The sequence below is a fragment of the Miniopterus schreibersii genome (genome assembly GCF_964146895.1).
Source record: "Miniopterus schreibersii genome assembly, chromosome: 12".
Classification (NCBI taxonomy): Eukaryota; Metazoa; Chordata; class Mammalia; order Chiroptera; family Miniopteridae; genus Miniopterus; species Miniopterus schreibersii.
Window position 1 is genome coordinate 62,863,514 of NC_138112.1, and position 27,980 is coordinate 62,891,493.

The window sequence follows — 27,980 nt, forward strand, 5'->3', positions numbered from 1 at the left end:
CACATGTGTGAGGCTGTTTCTGGATTCTCAATTCCGAGCCTTTTGTCTTTTATCTTGCTGCAATCCCATTCTCATCATCTTCATTCCCATTCTACAAATGAGGAAACTGAGGCTCAGAGAGGCTGTAACTAATCTGCCAGTTAATAGCAGAGCTGGAAACGGAACCCAAGGAGTTTGGTTTTGAGGTCCACGTCCTCAAGTTTCTCGCCAGAAGCCTAGAAAACAGCAACGCCGCTCCGCCCTCTGCTGAGCGCACCCTTAACTCAAGGGGGAAGGGTGGGCCCCGGTGCTCCCGGCTCAGCCTGGACCCGAGCGGCCGCTCCTTTCCCAGGCCCACCACTAGAGGGCGCGGGTGGCTTAGGTTCACTAGGGACGTCCCTCCCTCCCGCCCCTGGTTACCTTTCAACCAATCATCAAATATTTACCCAAAACTCAGTGCACAGGGCATATAAAAAGCTGCCTAATCCAGTCTCCACGCAGGATTGTAACAAAAAGACAAACAGAACTGCTCTCCATGTCTCTTTTAAACATCTTTAGCAAGGAAAGAAGCTTCCCACTACCTGGCTAATTTGTCTCATTCCTAAACCACTTTACACTAAGTCCCTCCTTAAATCTCTTACTCTTCCCAACATAAACGAGCTTTTTGTTCTTTCCTTAGTGGAAACAAGGAGCAACTGTTTGGCATCCTCATGCAACCACTCTACAGAGATGCTTGTATAGAGCGAGGTGTAAAGCTATGAAGTCAAACCTCAGTTCTCATTTCTCTCAAGGATATAATAGCACACGATTACATTTCACCTCCTTAGCAAGTTACATGTTCCTTTGGTCTCTCTCCGGTTTCTCTGTTTCTTTTAAAATGTAAAGTCCAAAAATGGATGGTGCACTCCGCTATCCTATCCAGTGCCAGATTTACTTTCTGCTTCTTGCATGTTACCCTGGTAATATACCCAGACAATAGACAATCATTCAATAAAATAATTCATTTTTATCAACTTGATGATGAATTATATAGTTATTAAAATAAACACAAAGACGACGACATAGCAATATCGAACATGCTCTGTTTTGTTTAGAAATGCATGCGATACTGCACCTCTGCCTTGAATAAAGCTAGAAAAAGATATTTGTGGACAAAGTCTCGGGGAGGCAACATAAAGATAAATAATTGATTTGTTTGGTTTGGGGGAATGATGGTGATTACTTCTCTTTATTTTTCATTATTGGTATAATTGTGAGGGCTTCTAAAAAATGAGCAAAATCTTTCATTCACTCAGCAGTTATGGAGCACTCATTATGTGTAAGCCTAAGGGTGAGCTGTTGTGAGGAAGATAAAAGCAGACACAGATTCTGCTGTTCAGAATAATAATAGCTGATGCCTATTAAATGCTTACTATATCCTAGCTACTATTATCATCCCTATTGTATAGGTTAAGAAAGAGGGGAACAGAGAGGTTAACTAGCTTACCAAAGTCATGCAGAGTCAAAGTAGAACCAAAATTTGAACGCAGCCATTGGGCTTAACCACGGTACAACACTGCTCTCATGATAGCCTAAAAAGGTAGGGATAAGTGATAGTCAGCAAATATTTATTGAGCACCTACTACATGTCAGGTACCAAACTAGTTGCTAGGAACACACCAATGAGCAATATAAGCGCAGTCCCTGCCCTCGTAGAGCTCAGTCTATAGAGAAAGCATAATGGGAGTGGGGAAGAGAAAGAGATAAGAGTACTCATCTTTGAGGCTATAGGGAATAATCATCTTCTTAAACTCTCTGTTCCATTCCTAGAAGACCATCAACCTAGTGGAGAGAAAAAGGGATAGGAGAGGGGGGACAGAAAACCTCAAAAAAAAAAGTGACAAGAGGTGGCATCTATTTGTTCAGCAAGCATTTGGAGAGAGGATTCACAAATAAGAACAGGGTCAAGACTATGATTCTTAGGGTTCCTGCCAACCCTGTTCAACCCTAGTCCCTGTTCAATTTTTACTCCATTAAGTGCCAAGCACTGAGCTAGATACTAGAAATAAAACTGTAAGCCATGGCCCCTGTCCTTCAGGAGTTTATAGTCTAATGGGCAGACAGACAAGTAGGAAATTCTAGTACCATGTACTAAGGCCAGTGATAAGAAGCAGCACAGAATGAGACCAGGCACTATGCAGACTGGGACCAGACAGCAAGAAGGTGACATTATACTAAGCAGTGACACAGGGCAAACTGGAATTAGAAAGGAGGTGAGGGGGGGGAGTGTGATCCAGGCTTGAGGGAACAGCTTGTACAAAACCCTGGAAATGAAAGGAAGCCTGGGATTAAAATGACACTCTGGTTTGTAGAGTGGTGCCAATCAATGGCACTGAATTGCTAAATTCCTTCATTACTCATTCCCAGGATTAGGAGAGGTTCCAAGCATGAGCACAATGGTGCCAAACTGAAACAGACTGTTCTCCACTTGATAACCCCAGACATGATCAGAACATTTAGCCTACTGTCAACACTTCATTGTAGGTGTTCATATGCACATCAGGACGCTCCTTCCCCTCCTCAGACTATGCCACTTGCAAATGGCAAGTTGCTCAGCACAGATGTTAGTATAGCGTTCTGGATAAAAGCAGAAGATTAGGAATCACAGTAATCTGGCTGAGGTCCTTTTATGATATTGAGCAAGTCACTCAACCTAGGGCAGCCTCAAAATGTACTTGTCTGTAAAATGAGAATAATAACCCTTTCACTGGGGGTTGTTGAATGAATGCAATTGGCCTGAGTTGAGAGTACATGGTACAGTATATACAAGGAAATTATCACGTTGTTAGGCATATAAAATGCACTCAGCAAATGGCGGCTGTAACAGAATGCTGTATGTGATATAACAGATTGCGGTAGATAATGACGACATTGATTACATGGTGATGTGGGACGATGAGTTGTCAGTTCTGTAGGTCACTGCCTGGAGACACAGCGACCCTCCCCTCTCCCCGGCCCACGCCCAGGCAGCTTCTTCCAGCGGGAGGCCTTGAACAGGATGCATGTAAGGGATCCTCTGTCCCTTGAGACTCGGTCTGTGGCGAGATCACCGCCGGGATCGCCCTACCTGCCCGCCAGCCGCCAGCTTGCCGGCAGACACATGGTGGAAACGTGAGGGGGCGGGGCCGGACTCTGAGCCGGTGGACCAATCGCCCGGCGGGAGGTTCCCAGCCAATGGCAGAGATGCTTCAGAGCCAGGGGGCGGGGACATAGAGAGGAGCGGCGGTGTCATAGGTCACTGGGCGGGTAGGGGGCGGGGCCCATGGCTATGACACCGGCAGAGCGGCAGTGGCCAGAGCAGTCAGGGCGGTGATGGCGGCGACTGCGGTGACGGCGGCAGCCGCGGCCCCGGCCCCGGCGCCCAGCACGGATGGCGCCTCCTCAGTGCATTGGTTCCGCAAGGGGCTTCGGCTCCACGACAACCCGGCGCTGCTGGCGGCAGTGCGCGGGGCGCGCTGTGTGCGCTGCGTTTACATCCTCGACCCTTGGTTCGCGGCCTCCTCCTCGGTCGGAATCAATAGATGGAGGTAAGGTGGCCCGGGGCGGGGTCGCGGGTTCCTAGGGACGAAACCTGGCCTCAGGGGCTCCGAGCGAAGAGCCCGCCCCCTACCCAAAAGGGGGAGGTTCTGCCCCCCTAGTCCCCACCCCCGGAAGACCTCTGCCTGAGGGAGGTGGGGCTGGGAGACGGAGCCGCGTCCACAGAGGAGAGTCCGGGACCCGGGAAGCAGTAAGGCATCGAACCAACGGCCTGGGCGGCCCAGGGCTCGACCGCTGACAAAGTGCTTCCGTACTGTGTTATCCCCACGGGCCTCAGACATTTCTGTGGGACAGAGATCATGATCCCCATTGTACAGATGAGACCTTTAAGCCCTAGAGACACAAAGTTGACCTGCCCAAGGTCCTGTAGCCAGTGAGTGGCAGAACAGGGACTCCTGATCTAGGGCTCGTAGTGCTCAAGGAGGGGAGGAAAGGAGATGTTATGGTGTGAGGGTAGGGTCCGGGTTCTGAATCTGTGGCACTGAGATGATTGCATTCTTCAAGGAAAGAGCCCATTGCTGGGCTCCTGAAGGTCATTTCTAAGCTTTGGTTTGTTTGAATTTGTCCTTTCACCCATCCTGGCTTCCCTCCCCTAAGACTGCCCTGCCTCTGAAAGTGTCTGTAGACTGTGGCTTAGCATTAAATAAGGCCAGTGCAAGTCTCCCCTTCATTATAGATAAATAACTTAAAGACACGTCCAATTAGAGGCACTGTGTCCTGAGCTAGAGAGAAGTACTGAACCCATTTTGGAGAATTGCCTCTGCAGCTATGAGGTTGCTAGAAGACAAGAAATTTTAAAAGGAACCAAAGTGTCTCTTCCTCCTGCCTCTCCTAATTGAGTTGATTTTAAAGGACAGTAAAGCCACTATAGATTAGGTTTTTATCAACTGATATGCTAAGATTAGAGAGCATATGATATCAAGCTTTGATATCAAGGGCCCCTCTTTGATGACTCCCAGGAGATGGAGTCCACGGAATCATGGGAAAGGAGTAACAGAGGTAGCTGATGTATTTTCTCTGTAGCCAGGGTTGAAAACCAAGGAGTTTTGAGACATCGTGTACTCATCTCTTTTTAAAATGCCCCTCAGCAGTCATTTGGTTGTTTGCATTGTTTGGGGGGATGTTTGCTTGTGGCCTTGTTGCACTGATGGACAGGGTTATTCCCTGGATATGGTGGCTCTCAGCACACCATTCTTTCCTCTCCAGGGTGTGTGCCCTTCCAGGTAAGGGAGCACTCCTCGCAGTGGGCCTATGAAATGCCCCCTCCTGCGCCATTTATATAGAGGGAATGACTAAAGATAGTCCTGTGGAGAGCCTGCCCACACTGTTTTCAGGCTGCTCTATTGCTCTGCCTCTGCTCCAGTTTCCATAGATAGGAGCTTGGGTTTGACAAACATCCTCAAATGACCATCCCTACCATGGACATTAAACCAAGCCTCAGACTGCCTCTCTTCTTGTGGCAGTGTGCCAACCAGAGCAAAGTCAATAGAATAGGGCTACCTGCTTGTTACATTGTCACGAAAGAATTTCTTCTTTTATTGGGTTGTGGGGGACATTGCATAGGACCCCCTACTCCTTTGTGGTAGTGGAGATAAAAAATCAACAACAAAACTGTTGTTTATTAAACTCAGATTTGCTAGGAACAGGTGTTTATGGATTTTTGTGGGTCACCCTTTTGTGGGTATGCTTTTCATCCAGTGAAAAGAGAAAAGGAATGTGGCAGCTGATGCCTGAGTCAAACCCTGAAGTCATAGAGTCCCTGTAGCAATGCAGATATTAATTGAGCAATTATTTAATGAGTGCCAGGCACTGCTCTAGATGCACAGCAGTGAACAAGCAATTGTAGTGTCCAGAGCTCCGGAGCCTACATTTTAAGGGAGGAAGATAAGTAAACAACCATAATTTAGTAGAACTAAGTGTCAGGGAATAAATAAAAATAAGGGAACTAACTAGAGCAGTGGTTTTCAATCTTGCTGCACATGAGAATCCCTGAAGGATCTTTAAAAGATGCCCGGGCTCCCTCCTCCCCCAATTCTGATTTAATTGTTCTGGGTTATCGTCTGGGCATTAGGGTTTTAAAGGCTTTCATGTGCAGCAAAGCCTGAGAAGCGCTGGACTAGAGAACCACAGACCTGAGCCCAACAATTTGGGAAATGTGTCGCAGTGCACTGGCAGGAACTCTGGTTTTGGCGTTCAGAAGAAACAAGTGAAATAATACAAAACAAGTCGAATATGATAACTGCTCCTGGGCCTGGAAACACTCCTACCACCCCCACCTAACCATACTCTCTATTCCCATGATCAGATCCAGGGCAGAGCTGCAGGCTGTTTTTATGCACACAGTTGGGGGTTGGGGGTTGGGGGAGCGAAGGAGCCAGCAGTATCTCTGCATAACTGCAATATGTGTAATCTTCCGGTGGCTGTTTCTGGATCTGGGAGTGGTCTGGGAGAATTGTGCTGCAGCATAACATCCTAGCTCTGCAAACACTTCAGTTGCTGCTTCTGAGAAGCCTCCCTCGAAAGGGTGGGCCCTGGGCCATCTGCAAGAAGGGGGGGGAGCACAATCTGTGATCTCTTATCCTCCTGCGCCTCCTACACTGCCTCCCACACAGCATTTTTGTGCAGATGAATCAAATTAAAATAACCATGAATGGCACTTTCTAAGAGTAGAAGAAGACAGAGAAAGGCAACCAAGAAATATGTGTATTTATTAGTATAGGAGAAAGTTTAGTAGAAACAAATGAGAAACAAAGAAAGGCAACCTATAAATAGAGCTAGAAGTAAAGTTCCGTTTCCTAGAACAGTGCTTCTGAAACTTTCGTGTGCAAAGGATTCACCAGGGATCTTGCTAAAGTGCAGATTCTGATCCTGGAAGGCTGGGATAGAGCTTGAGATTCGCATTTCACCAAGCTTCTGGGTAAGCCATGGTAACTGATCCTCAGAGGAGCGAGGGTCTGGGAGCAAAGGTCTTGGGCAGCATAACATCAGTGCTCAGGCAGTGAATCCTGGTCAAGAGGCTGCGGAGCCTGGTGGTTAAGAATGTAGATGCTGACTGGGATTGAATTCTGGCCACTATTTAGCTGTAATATTGGTCAAATCACTTAATTTCTTGGTGCCTCAGTTTCCTCATCTGTAAAATGGAAATAATAACAGTATGTCATAGAGCTATTTTAGAATCAAATGAGGTAATATATGTAAAACAAGTAGTGCCTCATTTATTGCAAATGTTCATTAAATGTTCATTGTTGCTCTTATTATTTGGTTGCTGGGCTCAGAATTGGGCCTTCTGCTCCCTGCCTCAGCTATAGACCTCTCTTGTCAAAGATGAAAAGGGCTTTCATGGGGTTACCTATACTTAAGACATGTTGCAAGGAATCTCTTATTTTAGTACATGAGGTCTAGAAATAGAAGGCATCTGGAAGCTAGCTTTCAGATGTCCACGTCAGCCTCATTTACAGCTTCAAATGAAAGACCTCGGCAGCCTGGTGGACTGTGAAGGAAGAGGCTCACAAAGTGCATGGCAAGGACATTCCTGGGATCTGCAGATGGAGGACCGTCTGTCTTGGGGTTGTGTAATTTGTCACCAGGTAGCTCTAGCTATTCTGCATGGCAGAGCCCAGGTTTTAGGTGGCATGAGGCTATGTACATAGTTTTCTTATTTTCCTCCCAAGAGGAGTGGTGTTGGGAGGAGGCCAATACAAGTGCGTCACTCGCCTCTCAGCTTTCTTTTCTAAGGGTGTCAGCTTTTCAAAAACAGAAATTCACAGAGGCAGAGCTTCTGGTTTGCATAACCCATTCGGCTGGTCAGTCTCCCGTCGCAACCCCTTGGAGAGTCTCTGCACACTCTTTAGCCAGCATGATGCTCTGGGCTGAGCCACGACTCAGCTCGTGCTGGAATGTGGGTCTGTGGCATCGCCCAGTGGGAGTGTCGTGTTGCAGACGTCAGAGGCAGCAGCGGGGGCTGGTTCTAGTTGGCAGCCCGGGAGCAGTTGCTGTTTCTCTACGCCTCCAGGAGGCAGGGAATGTGATGTGCTGCCCAGGAGGCACAGGGTTTCACTGTGCTCAAAATAAAATCTGGTGATTCCCGTTGTTGTCAGAGATGGGCAGGAGATGCTAAGGGGTAAATAGCAGGAGTCTGACCTGTCAGGGCATAGTCCCTGAGGAAGATCAGAATGTCAGTGGATTGCCTGTAGTCAGGCTTGTGTTTGTCAGAGAGGGACTCCAGACATATGAGGGCCTGCAGAATCTCAGCCCCTAGAGCAGTGTTTGTACCACTAAGAGGCCTTAGAAATGGGGAAAAGAGAAGAAAACAGTCTGACCAGTAGGTTCCTATCCTAGCTTCATCACTTAATTAATAACTGATCTTAGGCAAATTAACTAGCCTCTCTCTGTTTCATTTTCCTCATCTATAAAGTAAGGACAATTTTTCCCCTTCAAAATGTGTTGAGAGAATTAAAAATAAAACACACTTAAAATGCAAAGCAGACATATAATAATATTGGTAACATTGGTCACCTCTGGAGGATTAACATTGGTCTCCCCTGGGGAATCACAGGGGGAGGAGACTTTTTACTTTGTACTCTTTTGTAACTTGAACTTTGAACTATATAGTTATCTATTTAAAATGTTAATTTAATTTCATTTAAAAATGAAACACATATCATAAAATATGTTGATGGAATTTCTCAGAAAGGTGCTTGTGCCTAGCTGAACAGCTAGTAAATTTTTATGGTCACATAAAAAATAATTAAAAACCACCAAAGGCATTCAAAAAATGTTAATTTCCTTTCCCTTTTCCTTGGCGATCCAAATCTCAAGCTAGGTCACTTGAGTAACTGGAGTCCCCCTTACCCCAACCCAACCCCATCCCCGAAAGCATGTGAGGATATCCTATCGAGAAGTACTGTCTAAGGTCTTCTCCCTCTTGGGATGAGAACCTGGGGGCCGGAGCCCCGGACAGGCCTGGAGAATGAGCCACCTGCCAAACAAAACCCTGGGAAGTGGGGACCCCATCCAGGCTGTGGGGCTGTGGCCATAGACGTGCACACAGCCCAAAGCATGACTGCAGAAAGGCAGGGCATCTGTTGGACTGGGGTAGGTAGGATTTTTCAGAGCTACTGCAGGCTTGTTTCTTTGCTAATAGGACCTCAGCTTCATACCACACTATTGTACTTGTTTCAGATGGCTTTCTCATCCCTTTTGATTCTCATAGCAACCTTGTGATGGGTGGATATTTATACACAGGGCCTGAGGCTGAGAGGGAAGAAGTGACTTGCTTCTGATCACAGAGAAACAACAAGAGTAAGAGCAGCTCACATCGAGCCCACATTTTTTTAATGCCAGGCGCTGTATAAAATGTTTTTCATGCATTATTTGATTTTCATTTCTTAGCAATTCTTTTTTTTTTTTTTTTTAATATATCTTTATTGATTTCAGAGAGAGGAAAGGAGAGGGAGAGAGAGAGATAGAAACATCAATGATGAGAGAGTCATTGATCGAGCCCACAACCCGGGCATGTGCCCTGACCAGGAATCAAACCCCAATCGCCTGGATCCTAGGTTGAAGCTCAACTGCTGAGCCACGCCCGGCCGGGCCATTTCTTAGCAATTCTATAGTTGTTAGATAGGTACTAACATCAACTCCACATTGCAGATTAGGAAAAAAGCTATCTGCCTAAAGTCATGCAAGTGGCAAAATCAGGATTTCAACTGATCCCCTACCATATCACACCTGGACTAGACCCTACCTAGGCCTCTCTGGTCCTGGTACTAATGATGCTACTTATTTGGCATAAACAGCGGGCCAGTTTCTCGCTGCTTACTTAGGAAAGAGAATGACTCTTTATGATGTTACCACTAACAAGGCCTCTGTGGGCTCTGCAGGTTCCTTCTTCAGTCTCTGGAAGATTTGGACACGAGTTTAAGGAAACTGAACTCTCGCCTGTTTGTAGTACGGGGACAGCCAGCTGACGTGTTCCCAAGACTATTCAAGGTAAGTGTGCAGAGTCGGGGAGAAGACAGTGAGAGTCCCCTCCCCAGGGTTGCCCCACAGGTGGAATGAGATGATATTCTGACTGAGGAAATGGAAATAGTCAGGGCTGGTCTGACCGCTGCTGCTGGAGAAGTTGGGAGCAAATGCAGCTGGTCAGCTTGCCGACAGAATGAAACTGTTAAGGAAAAAATTCTGTGTAACCACCATCTTCTTGGACAGTTCCCAGCACAGTCCAGACATGGGATGTAGCAAGTTATTCCACCCTGGATGCTTCCTTGGATGTTTCCTTGACTCAAGCCAGCAAGGTTTATTAGGGCTCTTTCCACGCCAGGACTTTAAGGCGAGGTTTCCTCTTCAGCAAGAGGCATTTCCTGTCTTTCTTTGCTCTGCTAATTGGGAAAAGAGTCAGCCTTTCTGAGGGAGCTTCCCTGCTCCCTCTTGGGTAAATGGCAGATGAAATCTTCATGTGGGCACCACACAGGCCTGTTTTCTATATCAGGTAGCCAGCCCACTTTGCCCCCCAGCCCCTTTATAAAGCTTGTTTTAAAGTCCAAACAGAGGCAGAAGTACTCATGGATAGAGGGCTCTAGGACAGTCTCCCCTCATCCTCAGCACTCATGTTGTTTTTAGGCCCCTCTCCACTCAACTTCCTTCCCTACTCTTTTTAGGGGGAAGGATAGGAGGAAAGGTTTCATGTCAAGACAAGCAGCTCAGTAAACACTTCATCATTCACTTCACCTCCCCTCAACCCCCCGGCCCTTCCAAATGCACACGTACAAAGCACACAGTGTCAATAATAACCACCTTTCATTCAGGGCTGACTATGAGTCAGACACTGTTCTACGTAAGTGCTTTGCATACATTAATTCACTTACTTTTCACAGCAGCCCTAAGAGGTAGGTACCACTGTCCCTACTGTACAGATGAGGAAACAATAACCTGCCCGTAGTCACGGAGCTAGGAAGTGGTGGTCTAGGATTCAAGCCCAGGCTCTCTGACTCCAAGCTGTGTTCTTAACATCTATACTATTAACCATATTTGCCTCTCTTTTCCCTCTGCATTGCCCTACTCTCTCCCAGCACCGCCAAGGCCAACCCCCAGTACAGCCCAGAGACACAGGTAGATCAGTCATTCGGTGTATACTGATTGAGCCTCTGCTATGTACTAGGCCCCATGCTAGGTACTAGGGTGATGAGGAGTGAAACAGCATGGTTTCCGCTCTGAGAGTTCACACTCTAATGGGGTAAACAGGTAAGTAATGGGCAACTTCACTGCCATATAATAAATGCTGTGATGGGAAAAGAGCAGGATGCAGGAGACTTACTGAAGGAGAAGGTCAAGGAAGGCTTCTTGGAGAAGGTGTCATGTAATAGCATTCTGATTGTTATCACAGGGCAATGAGTATTTAACAGTGTAATCTATATGAACTGCTAAGCCTGGTACGTGGCTCACGGTAAGGGCTCCGTAAACATTTAGTGCTGTTATCTTTGCACAAGGATAACCAGCCCTGCTCAGGACCCAGACCCCAGGCAGGGCTGAGCCAGAACCAAACCAGCCTGTGCATGGCCAGGACATTTGCCCCAAGGAGTTCACAGTTTTAAGGGACCATAACCAGAGACTGTGGTTGGAATATGCTTTTCTTTCTGCTAGCTGCATGCTCTAGAGCTTTCTGTGGGTTATCTGTACAACCTTTCACAGGGCCAGCTTTCTTTCAACATTGCTAGGAAATCTAGAAATTTCTATCAGAAATAACTAAATACTTAGAAAAGAATTCCCTTCTTTTTTAACATGTAGCCCAGCCTGTCTGGTTTAATTTCTGTGACCTCTGGACTAAGGATTGCTCCTCCTTCTGCAGCTCTCTGAGAGCTGGAGCCTGTTAGCTCTGTTTGCTGCTGGCCTCAGCAGTGTTGCTGTGGAAACCATTAAGACACTTCACATAGTACAAGTCTGCCAAGAAAACTAGGCCAGAAGTTTGCAGGGCTGTGAGGAGCTCTGGGAAAGGCTTGCCGAGCAGGAGGGAGGTGGCAATCCTGTCCCAGACTGTCTCCACCAGTGAGTCAGTGCCTCTTGCTGGGACAGAGGGGGGGGGGGGGCTCCCCTGAGAGCATTGTATTTCTAGCCTCCCGCTGCATTCCCCTACCTCAAGGACACAGCAAGTGCACAGGGCTACCCACCTCTCCTGATGCCACAGAGACCACTAGCCTCAGGCTCCAATGATGCCATGCTGTTGGCCTCACCTCAAAGGCCTGCCCTCCTCAAACCTTGTGAACCTGAGATTGTTTACTTTCCAGTTCAAATCATTGTCCCTGGTTTGTTCTGCAGCCCATTCTGACAGGTCTCTAGACTTTCTCTGTTCCCTCCCAGGATGGAACTGAGTGTCCAGCTTCCCCCTCCTCCCCAAACAGTGTAGCATAACAGATTCTCTCTCCACAGGAATGGGGGGTGACCCGCTTGACGTTTGAATATGACTCCGAACCCTTTGGGAAAGAACGGGATGCTGCCATCATGAAGATGGCCAAGGAAGCTGGTGTGGAGGTAGTGACCGAGAACTCTCATACTCTCTATGACCTGGACAGGTAAGAGATGGGTCCCAGGGGTCAGGTTACCAGTTGTGAGAGTTGGTGATTTGGGCCCCTGCTGAGCAGAACTCAGGGAGGTTTAGCAATATGGCCACCTGGCGCATGAGGTGTGGCATTTTATAGAAGCGGGAGGAGAACGGACCAGAGTTGGGCTTGTAGAACGGGTCTCAAAGAGCTTTTTCTGATTTGGGTGCAAAGAGGCTCTTTAAACCCAAGGTATGGAGCAGCAAGGATCCCCACTGAAGGTCTTCATAGACTTGCTCCTAATATGCTCCAGTCCCATCCACTCCTCATGTTCCCACTGCTGTCCTCCTCAAAGGCTGCCCTCTGACTTCTGTGGACCCTAAATGTTACCCCTCCCATAGGATCTCTGTTCTCATAGGCCCAGTTTCTGTACCCAATATGAGTTCTCTGGGCTTCCCTAGCTATCTAGTTTTCCAGGTCATGCATTTAGATGTTGCTCAGGAGGCTCTAGAGATCCCTGCAGGGAGCTGATAACTAGAGTGGCCTCCTTCCCTGGGGACAGCCTCTATGTTTTCAGAGATTCTAGGAGGAAACCCTTTCTTCCCCTTCCCTGGCAGAGCTGTCACCCTCCTGCTGCTGCTGTTGCTGGCAAGGCGGCAGCCACCACTTCTTCCTACCTCCCTCTCAGTGGTGGCTGCCAGGAGGCGGGTCACACAGCTCTGCACGTGAGCTGAGCTCTCGGGAGGAGGTGCTGGGTGTGGAACTCCTCCTCCTGCCACGTGCAGGAGGAGGGGAGAGGTTCTGCGGGGGCAGCAGCCAACCTCAGATCTCTGAAAGAGGAGGAGAGAGAGCCAGAGAGCTGAACTGAGAAATGAACTCACCCAGCCAGCCGCTTTGCGTAAGCTGCTTCTTGGCCAACAAGAGCCTTGGGAATCTGGCTCTAACCCATCCCAATTCATCTTTATATAAACAGCCTCAATTCTCCACTCTCCTACATCTTTTCTTATTACCTGAGTACAGCTATGTTTCTCTTGCTCATGAAAAAATACTTTGTAAACTGCAAAATACCCTTTATGTTTTAGTTGTTGCTATTAATAACCACAGCCCCAGTCTCTGGCTTAGGGAGGAGAGGCTGTTCTGCACCTCTTTGTTCTAGAAAATAGGGGCCAAGAAGGGAATGATTGTCCCACAAAAGAACACATTTGCAACCCTTATAAAGAACTTCTCAAGGCTTATGCCAGGATAGAGAGGAAGATCCACAGGAATTCCCATGGCATGGACAGCCAGGCTGAGTACCAAGAAAACTAGTGGGGATTTTTCTGTGATTAGAGAGATCTGGTCAGTCTGTCTAGGAGGAAACCCGTCTAGGCATTTCCTCCTGTCTGTAGGCGGCTCCACGTTGTCACCAGGGAACCTGGAATTGAGTCCCAGCTTTGACCCTGCCTTGCTCCATTACCTAAGGCACCTGCTCCAGCTCTCTGGGCTTCATTTACCCTCATTAAAATGGAGATATAGCGTCCTTTGCCTCTTCTTTCCACTTAGGGGTGGGACCTGTAAGCAGATAAGGAAAGGAACCCTCTAAGCCTTCAAAGTCTGGGCTCTTATCTAGGTGGGCAGGGACCCAGAATGAAGGGCCCTATGAGTGACCTTAGATGTGCTTTGGGATTCTCAGGATCATTGAGCTAAATGGACAGAAGCCACCCCTTACCTACAAGCGCTTTCAGGCCATCATCAGCCGCATGGAGCTGCCCAAGAAGCCCGTGGGCTCCGTGACCAGCCAGCAGATGGAGAGCTGCCCAGCTGAGATCCAGGCAAACCACGATGAGACCTATGGCGTGCCCTCCCTGGAGGAACTGGGTGCGTGCTTCTGGCCCCAAGACTCTTAGGCCAGCACCTCCCTTTTTGTAAAATACCTGTTGCTTTCTTTCCTCTTTGCCAAAATAATGCATGTTATTTTAGACAATTTAGAAAAATACAGAGAGCCTGGCCAGGTGTAGCTCCGCAGTTGAGCATTAACCTAGGATCCAGAGATTGTGGTTCATTTCCCAGTCAGGGCACATGCTCAGATTGTGGGCTTGATCCCCAATCAGGGGCATACTGGAGGCAGCTGATCAATGACTCTCATCATTGATGTTTCTGACTCTCTATCTCCCTCTCCCTTCCTCTCTCTCAAATCAATAAAAATATATTTTTTTAAAAAAGAAAAGAAAATATAGAGAAATGAAAATGGAAATAATGGTCACTCTTTCCACCACTCAGAGATAACCACTGTGATTTTGGAATATGTCCTTCCGGTCTTTTTCCTGTTTGTACTCATAAGTTATCATATATTTCTAGTTCATGTCTCTGTTTTTGTACTTTTCCCTCTCAAATGATGTAGGCACAGTCACTGGTCCTGGCATCAGTGGGCTTTTCAATACCAAGATAACTAATACTGCTTTGTTGAAGGGGAGGGTCTCTTGGTCTCTCAGGGTACTGACTGACTACACCCTTTCTCTCTTTCTCCTTCCTCTCCTTAACCCCCATTTTTTGATCTGAACAAAGTTACCTTTCTCACCTGAAAACCACAGTTGTCAGCTAACCTGAAAGGGTGAACAGTCAAGGATTGCTCTCATCTGCCGGAAGGAGGGATGGCTGGGATGGGAAGGCAGGGAAGGGAGAGGGAAAAGCCACAGTGAGAAGAAAACCAGAATGACCTAGAAAAGACTGGAATGTTAGGGATTATCTCAGACCCAGTAGCAGCAAGAACACCGTGATTCAGTTCTTGCAGAGCTCAAAGAGCAGACTGATGTACCAGGACTTGCTGAGCCAGCACTGGAAAGGCCTGCCCTTCAATCCTGTGACCTGCTCCTCCTGTAGGGTTCCCCACTGAAGGACTTGGCCCTGCTGTTTGGCAGGGAGGAGAGACAGAAGCTCTGGCACGCCTGGATAAGCACTTGGAACGGAAGGTATGGCCCCATTTCTGAGAAATAGAACTTCAGCTGTTGGCCACCCATGCAGTGGGGAGTATGGGGTCAGGCTCATATCCCTTAGTGCCTCTTAGCTCAAAGTGGTTGAAAAATAAAAGATCTTCCTGATGGCCATAACAATAGCAATAATAGCAGCTACTATTGAGTACTTACCACCTGCTGGCCTCTGGGCTGAGCATTTCTGGGTTAAGTACCTGCTTTCATTATTTCCTTTCATCTTTCAACAGCCCTATAAGGTAGGTATTCAGCTTTCTATTTTGTAGATTAGGAAATTAAGGCTTAGAGAGGTTATGAAACTTGCCTAAGGTCACATAGTAAGTAGTAGAGTAAGATCTTGTTCTATGTGATTCTAAAACTTGAGGGAGTTAATGAGTACAGCATTCAAGTCCTGGCCCCTGGCTTTTTGTTCGGTGATTGCAGGCAAACTTCTTAACCACCCAGTACTTCTGTTCTTTCCTCTGTAACGTCCAGGCCTTTCCTTTCATGCCTTCTCTTTTGCTGCAGGCCTGGGTTGCCAACTATGAGAGACCCCGAATGAACGCCAACTCCCTGCTGGCCAGCCCCACTGGCCTCAGCCCCTACCTGCGCTTCGGCTGCCTGTCCTGCCGCCTCTTCTACTACCGCCTGTGGGACCTGTATAAAAAGGTTGGCACACAGTGAGGGCGGCATGCCCTGCCCCCACTTGCAGCAGAGTGGACCAGGACCTTCCAGGCCACTCAGTCACCCTGAAAATGGGCCTTGCCCCTGGCCTTGGGAGTGGGGACCAGGTTGTGGATCCTGGAGGTTCTTCAGTGAGTGTATAGTCAGAGAAGGTGGGGAAGAGTCCACAATCCAACCGCCGGTGGAGCCTTGCACAACCCAAACTGCTGATGTACATAAAACCCAGGTTACCAGGTAGAACAGAATAGGCAGAAAGCTGACCTCAGTGTGTCCCTAGAGGTGGCAGATCTGCTGGCAGCAGGTAGACAGGGCAAGTACTCAGGGTGGGAGGCAGGAGGGCAAGGCCAGAGCCAGTCCTCAGCTGAAGAGCACAGTGGCCCTTTTGGGGTTATGTCCAGAGCATCAAAGAGGGAGTCCAAGAGTGGCTGCTGCCCGTCCGTGGTGAAGAGATGCCCTGGAGGGCTGCATGCAGGGACCTGCCGTACAGACCGTAAGCAGATCCTGTGGTAATGCCCCCGTCTCCATTCGGAGAGCAGGCAGCACACCAACTATTCAGATTCATCCTGCGTCTGTGTTGCTTCACGTTGCCCTGTCTTTCCCAATATCAGGATTCTGGGGTGGCATGGAGTGACTTAATGGGTGTAGTGGGTAATCTGTGATTTTAGGAAAATCATTATTCGCCTGGAGGTCTGATTTTTTAACTTCCTCATGGCCCCACATCCAGGCTATGGTATATAACTTATGTGACCAAAATCTAGACTGCGTATTTTATTATGTGTGGTGATGGGAAAAGTCCCTCTGATGGTCTAGAAAGTGGAACCAAACGGAGCCCTGAGCATGAGGATTATGAGCCAGTCAGGGAGTTTGGCTCCCAGTGCAGGGTTCCAGAGATACCCTTTTCCACTGCCACCTTTCTGCAGCCGTTCTCATGGCTCAGAGCAGGGCACAGCCAGGCCTGGAGTCACAGCCAGTGGGCACACTGTGCGCTTCTTCTAGGGAACAGTCCCTGCATGTGTCTAGGGAGTTCAGAGCAACCAGGGTCATGGCAGCTCCTAATTGCTTTGTGGGAGAGGTCTGGGGACTCAGTGATGAGAGCTAGGCAAGCGTTTACATCTACATGCTCCTCCCAACCCTCAGGTGAAGCGGAACAGCACACCCCCCCTCTCCCTGTTTGGGCAACTCCTGTGGCGAGAGTTTTTCTACACGGCAGCCACCAATAACCCCAGGTTTGACCGCATGGAAGGGAACCCCATCTGCATCCAGATCCCCTGGGACCGCAACCCTGAGGCCCTGGCCAAGTGGGCCGAGGGCAAGACAGGCTTCCCTTGGATTGATGCCATCATGACCCAACTGAGGCAGGAAGGCTGGATCCACCATCTGGCCCGGCACGCGGTGGCCTGCTTCCTCACTCGCGGGGACCTCTGGGTCAGCTGGGAGAGTGGGGTCCGGGTGAGTGCTCTCTCAGCGGGTAGCTGGCCTGTGCCCCTTCATCAGGCCCAGCCAAGGGCAGCCCCTTCTGGGTTAGGGGCCGGGGTGGGGTCCCTGGGTCCAGAAGATCCCCTCCAAATCCTCTTTGTGGGCTCAGAGGGCATAGATGGGGCTTTCGAGCAGAAGGGCTTTGGCTCTTCTCCATGGGGCATGTGGTGACTCAGGGAGAACCAGGCATTAGGTGCCCAGGTAGGCTGATGTTCCACCTGCCCCCATCTAGGTGTTTGATGAGCTGCTCCTGGATGCAGACTTTAGCGTGAACGCGGGCAGCTGGATGTGGCTGTCCTGCAGTGCTTTCTTCCAGCAATTCTTCCACTGCTACTGCCCTGTGGGTTTCGGTCGCCGCACAGACCCCAGTGGTGACTACATCAGGTGAGGATGGAGATCAGCTCTCTGGCTCCTGGCCACTGTGGCCTCCTCCTAGGACGAGATACCCTTGACCCTTTGAAGGAGGGTCCCGGTGTGCTGATGGGTTGTCTGGTGTGTATTTCAGGCGATACCTGCCCAAATTGAAAGGGTTCCCCTCTCGCTATATCTATGAGCCCTGGAATGCCCCAGAGTCAATCCAGAAGGCAGCCAAGTGCATCATCGGTGTGGACTACCCACGGCCCATCGTCAACCATGCCGAAACCAGCCGGCTCAACATTGAGCGAATGAAGCAGATTTATCAGCAGCTCTCTCGCTACCGGGGACTGTGTAAGGAGCCACTACTCCCCACCAACCCCAGCTCACTGAAAGGAAGGGCAGCACCTGCAGGTTCAGGGGGCTTAGAGGGGGTTTTCCAGATGCCTCTACGGAGACTGCTGTCCTCCAGGCTGTCACGTTGACTTGACTTCCCACGGCACAGGACACTGCATGCTGGGCTGGGTCCGGCCTCTGACAAGTCGTGGGACTAAGTGGAACCTTAGTGTCAGCCCCAGGACCCCTCACCTTGTTTTCACCTCCCCTGAAGCCATCTGCAGTCCTGTGAGAGTGTATTCTGATTGCTCCCCTGCTTCTCCCAGGTCTGTTGGCATCTGTCCCATCCTGTGTGGAAGACCTCAGCAATCCAGTGGCAGAACCCAGCTCAAGCCAAACTGGAAGCATGAGCAGTGCACGTGAGTGGCAGCTGGCCTGCTGTGGCCTATGCCCATCTTGAGGGCACTTCGGAACCACCACCACTTCTGTCCCTGAGGGCTGATGACAAAGGCCAGAACAAATTTGTGCCCCGATGGAGTTTATATCCCACCTGGGGCAGACAGATAGTAAAGGAACCGTGCAGCTCATCTCAGATAACAGTGCTTCTGGGAAAATAAAATTGAGTGACCCGATGAGAGAGGCTGGAGAAGGGGGGTTACTTCGGGTTATTGTAGATTGGAGTAGTCGGGGAACACCTCTGAACAGGGACCAAGTAGTGAGCAAAGCCAACCTTTCTAAGAACTGCATTCCCAGCAAAGGGAAAAGCAAGAAAAGCCTCAGAGACAAGAACAAGCTTACCCCATTCAGGGAACAAAAGTAGGGAGGCCATGCGGCTGGAATTTCCCAAATGAGGAGCTAGAATGAGAGAGAAGGACAAATGTGGCGGGAGTCGCATCGCTTAGGCTCAGTGGCCACGCAGGGTATTCAGGTTCTGCCATCAGTACACTGAGGAGGCGCCGACATGGTCAGCAGTGTGGGGCGTGATCGGGTTTATGTTTTACAAAGCTCACTCTGCCTGCTGTGTGGCGGGGACAGTGTGGGCAGGAGTGAGTGCAGGGAGGCCAGAAGGGAGGTGACTGCAGTTGTCCAGGCAGGTGATGGCAGCATGGCCCAGTGGTGGCAGGATAGAGAAAAGTAGATAGCCTTGCCGCATTCTTAACCTCCTCCCTTGGGCTCTGGGATGAAGGTCAGTAAGGTGAGACTGGCATGAACTCTAGGGACTTTTCTAGTTTGCTCAGCAAGGCTGGTGCCGCAGCTCATTCCTGCTTTAGGAGGCATGTCCAGGGTCGCAGAGGGAATTCCTCACCTTCAGAGCAAGGACAGCAGACAGGGAAAATCAGGCCTGGAGCCCAGGAGATTTGGGGCCCAAGAGCCAGCTCTGCTGCCAACACGCCTGGCCGTGCTCTCCTTGGAAATTTCCAGACAGGGTCCTTCCTGAAAGGAAGGCCAAGGGTCAGGTCTGAGGAGCAGCATACTGGCATTGCACTGATGAGCAGGCTCCCTTTCCCTTAAAGAGCTGCCACTGCATAGTTTCAGGTCATCTTGGCTCTACACACAGTCTGTGTGACACTTTGACCTACTTCCCTACAGGCCCCAAACCACTACCTAGTGGCCCAGCGTCCCCCAAACGCAAGCTGGAAGCAGCCGAGGAGCCACCTGGTGAAGAACTCAGCAAACGGGCCCGGGTGGCGGAGCTGTCTGCCCCAGAGCTGCCAAGCAGCGACGTCTGAGAGTGAGTGACAGCAGATTCAGTTTCAGGAGGGAAGGTGGGAGAGAGGGCGAGGCAGGTGTGGAAAACTACTTCCCTTCTAGCTGAAGGCCAAAACCCAACAAACTAGATTAAAAGTTAGTGGGAACTGCATGATTTTTTAGGACTTCAGTTAAAGAATTCTACCATTCTGACTTACTAAAATTTCAAAGTAAAGCCCTTTCATTCTTTGCCAACTAAGGGGGGAAAATTGGAGATCAGGGAGAGCTCTTTCTACTTTTCAAAGTGAGGAAAATCTAACAAAAAGAAAGCAGAGACCCGGATGTGGAGCTGTGAGAGAAATGGCCTTGTGGCCAGGTCTGAGGATGCTCAGTGCCCCTCAGCTATCACCCCATAGGCTGTGTTCTGTAGGTAGGCCAGGGGAGGGCAGCACTTACCTTCAGAAGAGAGGCAGGCCCTCAGCCCAGCCCCTCCTAAGGACCAGTGGCCTCGGGCTCCCCATCATCTGTGTCTCTCACAGCCACTCCTCCTCCTCACCTTTCTCATGGCTTTGACTCTGTGCTTTCCTGTTAGCACTCATCTTTCTTGGAAACCTCCTAAAAGTTTAAGAAAAACAAACAAAAAATACCTTTCTCCTTCCCTAGAGCAGAAAGGGCCTTTTGTGCCTTTCTTGGAGAAATATAAATTATTGTCCTCTTGGAGTCATCTCAGGCAGTTCCGTATGTGCCATGAGATTGGAGGGTGACTTTCTTTATGGAGCCAATTGATTCTGTTTTCCAAACCCTTCCATTTCAGGGCGGGGCGGGGCCATTTGGCTTGAGCATCCAGGCTTGAGTGTGGTGAGACAGCAAGTGTTTGATGCTTGTGCCCTTTACCCCACTGGGCTCATTGCTGATGGACAGATTTGTGCTATCTTGTTCTAGGAGCACCGGCAGCCTTAGGTACTGTTCTCTTAGTTATCTCTTAGCTCTGTGATACTAAGCAAAGTTCATTCTGTTTCACAAATCTGGAACTTGCCAGGCTGATATTCCTACTTTCAGGTGAGAAGACCAAAGCACAGAGAGGTTAAATGTCCAGGTCAAGGATGCTCAGTAAGCTAATGGCATTCAGTTCAACATGAAATTGTTGCCAACAGGTGTGTGAGAAAGGGGAGCATAAGACATATAAAATGTGATAAGATGTGTATCCACAAGGATTTAACAACCTGCTTAGAAAAAATAGACGTAGCTATGATTCCTAGATAAATGATACAGATTCTGCACACTTACACACGACAGCTATTGGTGGGCTGGAGTGGTCAGGGAATACAATATAGAAGTGTACAGTAGGGGGCCTGAGAGATGCCTTGGATTTAGAGGGCATCTCAGACAAGAAAACAGCTTAATGATTAGATGAGCTTGTACAAATTACTTAACCACTCTGAAATTCAGTTTGCTCATCTACAAGTTAGATTGTTGTTGCAAAGATTAAATGACTAAATGTGTGTCACTTAGGAATGTATGGGGCTATGGGAATAAAACCTGATTACTGTATTTAAAACAAATAGGAGCTTACTTTCTTACCTAACAAGAGGCCCCTGGCCCAGTGTTGCTGGGTTTGGTTTGGTGGCTTAACAGTGCCAGAGCCAGTTTTTCTGAGATTCTCTTGCTTCATGGACTCAAGGTGGCTACTACAGCTTCAGTCATCAACTCCTCATCCAAAGCAGGAAAGAGAAGGAATAGCAGAGACAGCTGTACTCATTCATTCAGTAAACATATGTTCATTGATCACAATTTGTCAGACACTGGGATTGTAAGCATTGGGATATGGTTGTGAGCAAGACTTACAAAGTCCCTTTCCTCTTGGCTCTTAGTGGGAGGAGACAGAAAAAAACAAATAGGTATGTAATATTTCAACAGGCCCTAAGTGGTATGAAGAAAAAATAAAGTTGGGTAATAAGCTAGAAAGTAAAGGCGGGCACAGTGGAGGTTGCAGTTTTATACTATAAAGGTTATCAGGGGATGCCTCTCTTCATTTTATAAAAAAAAAAAAAGCTTTCCCAGAATACCCACCCCAGCTTTTCATATTGGTCTCATGAGCCAGAACTGAGTCAAAAAGCCAACAAGGTGGGAAGTTGGGATCTTTTTTGTCCAGATTAGTATAGACCATTGGTTTTTCGACTAGAGTGAGCAATAGAATCCCCTAGAGAATTTGTTAAGCCACAGATTGCTGGGCCCCACCCACAGAGTTTCTGATTCAGTAGGTCTGGGGTGGAGCCTTAGAATTTGCATTTCTGACAAGTTCCCAGTGGTTGATGATGCTGTTCTGGGACTGAACTTTGAGAATCACTGACTTAGGTCAATCATGATCCATTGTCTGGGCCAGGCCATGACCCACTGAACAAAATCTAGGTTTTGTTAGCTAGGAAGTGTGGACAGCCACAAGTGTCTGCGTAACACTGAAGACACTTAGCCCAGTGCCTGGCTAAAGACTCAGGAATGGTAGCTATGAGGATGGTGATGATGATGATGGAGGATATTGTATCATTATTATTTTAAAATAACATAAGGTTATAGTTACGTCTGATCATGGAGGGTCTTAAATGTCAGGCAGGTGAGTCCTTGGTCTACTCTCTGGGAGCTAAGGGCTTCTGGAACAGGAGAGTGAAATGATCAAACTGGCACTTTTGGAAGATTCACCAGGCATTGAGCCGGGATCTGCAGAGGAAATGGGAGCAGGAGAGAACCAGCTAGGAGGCTGTAGCAGTCATTCCAAGCAACATTACAGAGATGACACTTGTTTAGTTGTAGATCCCTCCTTACATGAAATAATGTATGTGAGAGGCACTGGGCAGTCTGTAAAATGGAACACACAAGTGGAGGCGATGTATTCGGAAGAGCCCCAGCTTCACACTCACCTTGAGAAGTGTCTGCACCCCGTCCTGCTATTCAGTGCCTGGGAGCCTTCACACAAATTGCCTCACCTCTAGTGCTCAGTTCCTGACCTGGAAATGAGAAGCTGGGACTCTATCCCTGAGCTTTCCCTGGCACTTACTCAGTAGCTGTTGGCTGATTGAGGCTCCTCCCTTTTGCTGTGTAATTTGTATGGTGCAAGAAGGGCCCATGAGCATGGTTGATATGAGGAATGAGCTCAGCGTTGTGCCCCATCCAGGCCCAGCTGCACCTCTGTACTTCCCTGCTCCTAACTTGGGAGCTGGTAGCAAACTCTGCCGCTCTCAAGTTCTTGGCACTGTGCCTCGCCCAGTATGGTGGAAAGAGGGTGACACCTGAGACTTGGCTACAGGCTGAAAAGTTTCCTGCAGCCTTTGAGCCAGTGTGGTATCCTCTGCTGACATAAGCTCATGCATACTCTCCCTCCTGGGCTTGGATGGGGGAAGGGTGGGCTTACAGATTTGGGTTTCTTATTACCATCCAATGGACTGGAAGGGGTGTGAGGCCACAGGTACCCAGGGAGCCATCCTAACTAACAGTGGGCACACTGAGGGAGGCAGTCAGTAGTTTGTTTTGTGTTCCAGCTGTTTCTGTGTTTCTTGTATTAATGACGGTGAGAGAGTCTGACAATCGAGAGATTGATTTTTTGGAGCGTTTTATGAGTTGATTTTTCCCCTGGTGCCTCTCCCCTGGCTGTTCTTCCCTTTCCTTTTGTGCTGCTGTCATCATTTTCCTGCAAGGCCTCATTTGATTTCCTCGACCCCCCTGTTCTGCAGACCTAGGCCCTAGCTTGAGAACAGGAGCACAGGGACCATCTAGTGGTCTGCTGATCAGGCACCTTGAGTAACTAGTTGAACAGGTCTTGGACTGGCTGTGTAGTCAAGGACAAGCTGGTTCTTCCAAATCTCAATTTACCGTGCTTGTGTTTTTGAACCCATCATAGAGTGGCTTTGATCACTGGGGCTTATCTGAGGCCAGGACACTGCCACCTCCCTTCATGAGCCTGTCCTGTAGCTAAATCATGTCTGAGTCTACATAGGTCTGAACTGTTGTCATTATAGCCACCTGAGTGCACCTCACCCCCTTATCTGCTAAGCCCAAGGCACTGGGCTTAAGTTCTTCAGCCCTTTTTGGGTTACCCATGCTTTGAGAGACTGATGAAGGATGGTGGCTCTCCCCAGAAAATTGCACCTGTTCACGTACACACACACAAATGCACAAACTTCAGGGCCTTCGTGGACTGCCCTTAAGCCTCTCTTTGGACCCCTACAGGAGTCCCCAAAGGAGATCCCTTGACCTAGGACTCCAAGAGCACTCTTTATGTCCCCCATGCCTGAAGATGAAGAAAACACAAGAAGCAGAGGTGTCGGGAAGGGCCTGTTGGGCTGTACCCTCCAATCCTGGAGCTTTTCATTTCTGAATAGCCAGCTCTCTGGCTTAACAGCAGGGGTCAGAGAAACTGTGTCTGAAACACATACACAGTCAGCATGTTTCTATAAACATACATACACTTTAGAAGCATTTGTTTGTAGTGAAAATATATGGCTGGGTTTTTACAGTACAAGCTTAAAGGGGGAAATTGTTGGAAGGGATATGCATCTGAAAGAATGAGGCGCTCAGTACTGACCTGTACAGGCGCCCACTCCTACATTGCTCTCTAGTTTACCCCAAGGCAGAGAAATTCTCTGATAATATAATCTAGATAACATCATCTTCAGATTTAACATTTGTCTTAAAAGGGTTACATGTGTCAGAAGACTGATTTCAAATCTGAGTCCAGGGTCTTTGACTTTTGACAGCAGGTTTCCTTTTCTGTTAACATCTGAGCTTCCATTTATGTTGCTCGGATATTAATCTAATGCCGCCGTGCTGAATTTCTTCTTTTTCTATCCTCTAAATGTCTTAATGGGCAATGCTATAGCATAGAGATTACTTAGTGTCAACATACGGGTTTGGAATCAGACAGGCCTGGGTTTCCTGTCTTGGCTCTGCCACTTCTGAACGCTGCCATCTTGGGCAGTTTACTTGTCTCTCTGCCTTCAGTTCTCTCATCTGTAGAAATGGAGGCCATATCCTCAGGGTGCGTGGGTGGTTTGCTAGGGCAGCAATAATAAAACACCACAGACTATGTGACTTAAACAACAGAAATTTATTCTCTCTCAGTTCAAGAGACTAAAAGTCTTAACTGCAGGTGACCAGCAGAGTGGGTTCCTTCCGAGAGCCGAGCCTCTCTTCTTGGCTTGTAGGTAGCCGTCATCTCCCTGTATCTCCACATGGCCTCCCCTCTGTGTATATCTGTGTCCTAATCTCCTCTTCTTATAAGAACACCAGTCACATGGGGTGAGGACCCACCCTAATCACCTCATTTTAATTAAATTACCTCTTTAAAGACCCCATCTCCAAAAACAGTCACATTCTGAGCTTAATATGAATTTGGGGAGACACGATTCAGCCATAACACAAGTGTGTCCTGGCTGACCCATAGGCTCAGTGGGCATCCTTAGTACCTGCCTCACCACTGTACAGCCTTTGAACAGGACGCTGAGAGTCTGCTCACTCTCAGACACGCAGACCTACTTAAACAGGCAACCCTGCACGTGACGGGCTTACCCTGGCCCCTCATCAGGCGTGAGACCATTTCTTCCCTCTGCCCCAGATTCAGGATGTTATAAATCTTTAAGATGAATCACCTTGGTGTCTCCTCTCTCCTCCACTCAGTCCTCTAGCACAGTACCAGGCTTCTTTATCTATATGAGGAAATGTCTAAACCCAGTCATTGCCTTCATCTTCAAAATTACTGGTCCTGGCTGACTTCTCTTCCAGCCATTTTATTCTGACTCTCCGTTTCTGGCAGCAGCTGCTCTGCCTTGATTCAAAAACTGCCCTTGTCATATCTGAGCAGTGTCCCCCAAGGCCTCGGATGAACGTCACATGGGCTCCTCCTCCTCTGCCCTCAGCCCTGGAGCAGCGGAGGCCCAGTGGGTCTGCCAGGGAGAGCTTGTGCTACCCAGTGCCTCGGAGAGGCAGTGTTCAGGCACCCAGTGGCATCCCAGCAACAACCTGTCCCTGGGCACTGTGGCACATGTGCTCTTCCCAGTTCTCAGTCTGAGCGTCCCCAGAGCAGCAGACAAAAGAGCTTGTCTCTGGGCAGCTGAGCAGCTTCCTGAATGTTCCTTTCAGCACTTGTTTTTCTTTTTCAGCTGCAGCGCTGTGGCTCCGTGAGCAAAGCCTGGGTGCCTGAGCAGCCACCACGGCAGCAGAGAGCAACCTGCAGAAAAGCTGACACCGCCAGAGATTGAGCGAACATGTGTGTGTGTGTGTGCGCGTGCAGAGGAAGGAGTGGTGTGCCTATTTGCGTGTGCATGCATCTGTTTACACTCGTGTGATTCTGAATACTGCCTGGGCTGGAGAAGTACCTGTAGCAGCTTCACCTCAGCCTCAGACACCAGGTTAGAGGTCATGGCTGTGACTTTCAGCCACCACCTGTCCCTGCCAGCCAGCTGCCTTGTCTAAACAGACAATTGGTAGGACCCTAGCTGGGATTCCAACATCTGCCCCTCCCTAGTCCCCCCCCCCCCACACACAGCTCACATTAGACTGAGGAGCAGGAGGGCAACATTTCTGGCTCATATCCAGAGCATGGGATTCTAGAAGCAGGCAGAGCCTTACTGAGTTCCTCCGGATCCTGGATGCCGAGCAGGCTGGAGAGGACAGGTGCTGTCCACATGTAGTCCCCTGGCCTGGCTACTTACTTATTTTAAAATTCCCTGCCACTGGGCCCTCCAGATCCTTCCTCAGGCATCTAGGACAGAGCACAAGGCTGTGGACAGATCTGAAAACTTTTCGACATCACACGCCAGTACCTATATGCACGGTACTGTAGACAGAACCTAGAAAGTACATTCACCTTATGGAAGCTGAAAGCCTAAGGTTACAAATAGTATCCCAGCACTTACTGTTCCTTCCCTAGAAGCTGAGAGCCAGCCTCAGAGCTGACTGGAGAGCCAGTGCCTCTACCAGGAGGAGGCTGGGTTCCTGGCTCCTCTGGCCACACTCCAGGGCACCACAGTGCTGCCACTGAGGTCAAGCCTTTCTAGCCTGTGCTCTACAGGCTCCAGTGCCTGCCTGGGACTGGTCAGCATCCAAGCTGCCATGTCAGCTCTGTCGGTAGCTAGACGCCAAGGACCCAGGCAGGTGGACTCGGGTGGGGGCTGCCAGGGACAGTTGGTTAAGGTCCAAGTAGAAAGCCCACCCAGCACACCAACCCTTCCAGGAGCAGTGGGTGGGAGGCTTGACCCAGAGAAGCCAAGGCCTTACATTCCAGGAGCGGCCTATGCCTCCCACCTCAACCCCCCTGTTGAAGGCCTGTGCTGAGAAAGGCATAATGAAAAGAAGGACTGTGGTCAGCTGCAGCAAGTCTTCCTTCCACCCTGTGGCCTGCACTTGAGCCACAAAGTGCGCGCGCGCGTGTGCACGTGTCTGAGTGTGCATGCATGTGCACACAAGTGTGCATGTGTGTGTGCACACATAGCTGAGAGACTGATTCCTTAGATTTTTGCCCTCACATGTTACGTTAAGCTGGCCTCCGGGCCCTCTCCTCTCTACCTCCCTGTGACCTTTCCTAGCCTCCTAGCTGTTAACTTCCTGGGCTCCAGCCCTGTCCCTCACTGTCCTCTGTCCTTGGACCAGAATCCTGGGCTCACGCCCGCCTCCATCAGCTGTCCAGCACACTGACAGGCTTCCTCCTGAGATGTCCTCAGGTTTGCTCAGCCAGACAGCTGCCTTTAGAGTCCAACTGTTGTGTTTATGTCACCCTCACTAGAAATGTCCCATAATCATCTGGGGGAAGCAGGGCACAGGTGACGGTGTGTATTCGAAGATTTGGGTTGGGGATGTCTCTCTCTGCTTAGCCCCAGCCAGGAGGAGAGAGAGTTGGGGGCTATTGCCATAAAGGGAGTACAGCAAGCCTGGGAGGGCTGGTCTGAGAAACTGAGAAGGCCAGAGGGCTTAGGGCCAGATCAGTATTTATTTAGCAGCACCTTCAAATATCAGTATGAGCCCCTTGTCCTGCCTATTTGATGATGGCTCTCTTCCCTAAGGTACAAGTTGGCCAGACCACGTACCCCTTCTTCAACATCCCTGGCATGCTGGCCCATTACCAGTGGAGTGGAGTGGTCCACTCCCAGAGCTGGGTGGAGTGGGGTTAGGAAAGGGTGCATCTGGTGGCCTGGAACTCCATTGTGGCTTTGTGCCTCCCCTTTCCTGGCCCAGGTGTCCCTGGGGCTGCCACAGAGCATTGCCCCAAATCCTGATCCAAGGGCCAGCACTGAGAAGATATAGTCGCAGGCAAAATGCACTTTATACAGAGATTTCCTATTGCTGGGAAGGTGTGTTTCTCCCACAGTTTGTTTGTGAACATTCATTACTTGTTTCATAAATGTCTGATCCTGTCTGAGCA

General features: G+C 49.1%; 1 protein-coding gene across 1 annotated transcript; it reads left to right on the forward strand.

The window, feature by feature from the left end:
• Nucleotides 1-3,303: 3,303 nt before the first annotated feature.
• CRY2 (cryptochrome circadian regulator 2) lies at nucleotides 3,304-27,980 on the forward strand. The gene is made up of 12 exons (XM_081154585.1): nucleotides 3,304-3,545; nucleotides 9,438-9,546; nucleotides 11,980-12,122; nucleotides 13,762-13,946; nucleotides 14,949-15,037; nucleotides 15,563-15,703; nucleotides 16,856-17,167; nucleotides 17,427-17,578; nucleotides 17,700-17,902; nucleotides 18,211-18,303; nucleotides 19,475-19,616; nucleotides 25,723-27,980. Exons 1-11 carry the CDS (start codon nucleotides 3,331-3,333, stop codon nucleotides 19,612-19,614), a joined length of 1,782 nt encoding a protein of 593 aa, XP_081010711.1. The 5' UTR covers nucleotides 3,304-3,330; the 3' UTR covers nucleotides 19,615-19,616; nucleotides 25,723-27,980.

What these genes read in the sequence shown, in the direction of transcription:
- CRY2 (XM_081154585.1), top strand. Translation starts at nt 3,331, where the DNA reads ATGGCGGCGACTGCGGTGACGGCGGCAGCCGCGGCCCCGGCCCCGGCG. An exon ending in ACTCTCTATGACCTGGACAG is followed by an intron (nt 12,123 to 13,761) that starts GTAAGAGATGGG and finishes TGGGATTCTCAG; the next exon opens with GATCATTGAGCTAAATGGAC. An exon ending in TGGAAGCATGAGCAGTGCAC is followed by an intron (nt 18,304 to 19,474) that starts GTGAGTGGCAGC and finishes ACTTCCCTACAG; the next exon opens with GCCCCAAACCACTACCTAGT.